The 2,500-nt window shown below is 36.3% G+C and overlaps 1 protein-coding gene across 1 annotated transcript in view; it reads left to right on the top strand.

Annotated features, from left to right (window-relative positions):
- The first annotated feature begins 1,226 nt into the window (after positions 1 to 1,226).
- LOC119598201 (protein Skeletor, isoforms B/C-like) overlaps positions 1,227 to 2,500 on the top strand; it is a 28,439-nt gene continuing 27,165 nt past the window's right edge. The window contains exon 1 of the mRNA XM_037947829.1: positions 1,227 to 1,342. Within this exon, the coding sequence (XP_037803757.1) occupies positions 1,309 to 1,342 (34 nt within the window). The 5' untranslated portion in view covers positions 1,227 to 1,308. The remainder of the gene's footprint in view (positions 1,343 to 2,500) is intronic.

Genomic DNA, 2,500 nt, shown 5'->3' with positions numbered 1-2,500 from the left:
CACGTCTGGAAAACGTGACACATGACAGACAAAAGCATAAAGGGTCACGTGACCAACATGGCGCCAGTGTCACGGCCAATGGCTGAGACTGCCGGCTCAGATTTCCGGGTATTTTTGTCTATTATTTTTTTCGTAATTCAAAAAAAGAAAAAGAAAAAAAAAAGAAAAAGAAAAAAAAAAGCTAATCTCACTTTTTCCAAGTTATATTTCTATTCTCATGCTCATTATAGATCATAAGAATTTCGTCTTGTATCATAAGTACGTGATGTCATAAAAAAACGTGGTTATTGGAGTGCAAAAATAAAAATTAGTTGGTGGTGGTGTGATTCTGGATTTAATGTTAAGCTGTGTCAAAAGCTGGTTAATGCGGTTCATTTTGAATTATTTTCATGGAAATATATATGTAAATATATTTGTATATATATATATGATTATATATATATATATATATATGTATATATACACACACACACACCACACACACACACAACACCACACAACACACACAACACGCACCACACCACACGCACACACACCACACACACACACACACACACGCACACACACACACACACACACACAGTACACACACACACACACACACACACACACACACACACACACACACACACACACACACACAGCACACACACACACACACACACACACACACACACACACACAAACACACACACACACACACACACACACACACAGAGTAAACACACACACACACATGTATATATATATATATATATATATATATATATATATATATATATATATATATATATATATATATATATATATATTAATTGCATAACATTGTTATTTCACATTTGATATAAAAGAAAAAAAAATATAACAGAAGCTTCCAAGGAAAACTTAATAGAAAGAAAAAAATGCAATAAAGATAAAAAAGAAACAAATATAGAAAAAAAGAAAAACAAAGAAGAAAAAGAGATAAAAAAGAAAGAAATATCCCTTGTGAAAACCGTAATTGCAACATCTTAAAGCAATATTTACTCTTGCCCCCCTCCCCCTCCCCTTCCCCCCCCCCTTTAACCCAGCCCATTAACCCCCCACCCTCACCCTTTAACCCTCACCCCAACCTACCTACCTCCCTTCCCACCCCCTTCCTCTTAACCCTCCCCCTCCTCCCCCCCAACACCCCCCCCCTAAAACCTTTTAACACCCCTTCCCTCCCCCTCCCACCCCTGCCTCCCCAGCGGGCGCGAGAGTATATAAAGGGAGAACGGAAGGCGACGAGCAGTCATTGTGACGGTGGCGATTCTAGTGAAAGGAGCTATGTTGCGCTGCTGGACCCTCCTCTGTGTGCTGGGTGAGTCTCTAATACTTTCACTTGTTGGACTATTGTGTTTCCTTTCTTTTCTGTTTTTTTTTTTTTACTTTGAGTTTGTTATCAGTCTTCTGCAAGTGTTGCTTCTCTCTCTTTTTTTCTTTTTTTTCTTTTTCTTGTGTCGCTACAACATATATATATGTATATAAACACGTATATGCATACATATCTACATGTTTATCTATCAATATACACACGTATTTGCATGAATGTTTTTTTTTCTTTTTCTTCTTTTCTATTGCTACCATTTCATTTTCTTTTACTTCTTTTTTTTCGTATACGACAACCCTTTCATCATTATTGCCATACATTTATTTCATTCTAATTTTCGTTGTATTTCCGCAACAAAGATGAAAAACAAAGCACGTCAGCTATTTTTTTTTTAACAAAACACCGATTCATCGTAATTATCAATTTTCTTCGATCAAGAGATGGGGTGCAATACTTTCACTCCAATGTAGGCTTATATATTTCTCATTACTCTCTACGTCCATGGGTGTAAATATATACATATCCATCACTATTTCTATCTGTATCTATTGATTTATCTATCTATCACGTGTATTGATAGATGGATAGAGACAAATCACGTATCTCTTCGTTTATTTTTTCACTCATTTATCACTATTTTTTTCATCACTATCATCATCCATTGAAGATGTACGTATACTGTTTCGTCTGAATTGCAGAAATTGCAACGTCAGGCATTATTTTTGTAATTATGTCAACATCATTACGTACAAACAGCCTCGTCATGTGGTCGGTGCATTAGCTCGTTACTTGTTCGAGCGTTTGAGTTTCTTTGTAAGTTATTATCGTACTTCTTATTCCCGTGTTTATCGGTTCTTCGCCCGTTCCTTTTCTTTCTGTCTTTGTTCGTGTGTTTATTGGTTTCATGTTTTTTCCCCCTCTTTCTATTGTTTATTTTGCTTTATATATTTTTTTATCTGTCTAATACCGATTATCCAGAAGAGGATGAGAATCAGTCAGATAAGACGAATAAAGGAGAGAAGGCAAAGAGAGAATGAAAAGGGGAAGAGAGAGTATGAGAAGAGAAAAGGCATAATTTTGAATAAATCACTGAAGATAAGAAGGAGCAGAAAGATTATGAAGGAGAAGGGCAGAGAGGGGGAGACGGAG

This window comes from Penaeus monodon, chromosome 41 (genome assembly GCF_015228065.2).
Source record: "Penaeus monodon isolate SGIC_2016 chromosome 41, NSTDA_Pmon_1, whole genome shotgun sequence".
NCBI lineage: Eukaryota > Metazoa > Arthropoda > Malacostraca > Decapoda > Penaeidae > Penaeus > Penaeus monodon.
Note: the sequence above shows the minus strand (reverse complement) of the source record. Positions and strands in the feature narration are given on the sequence as shown.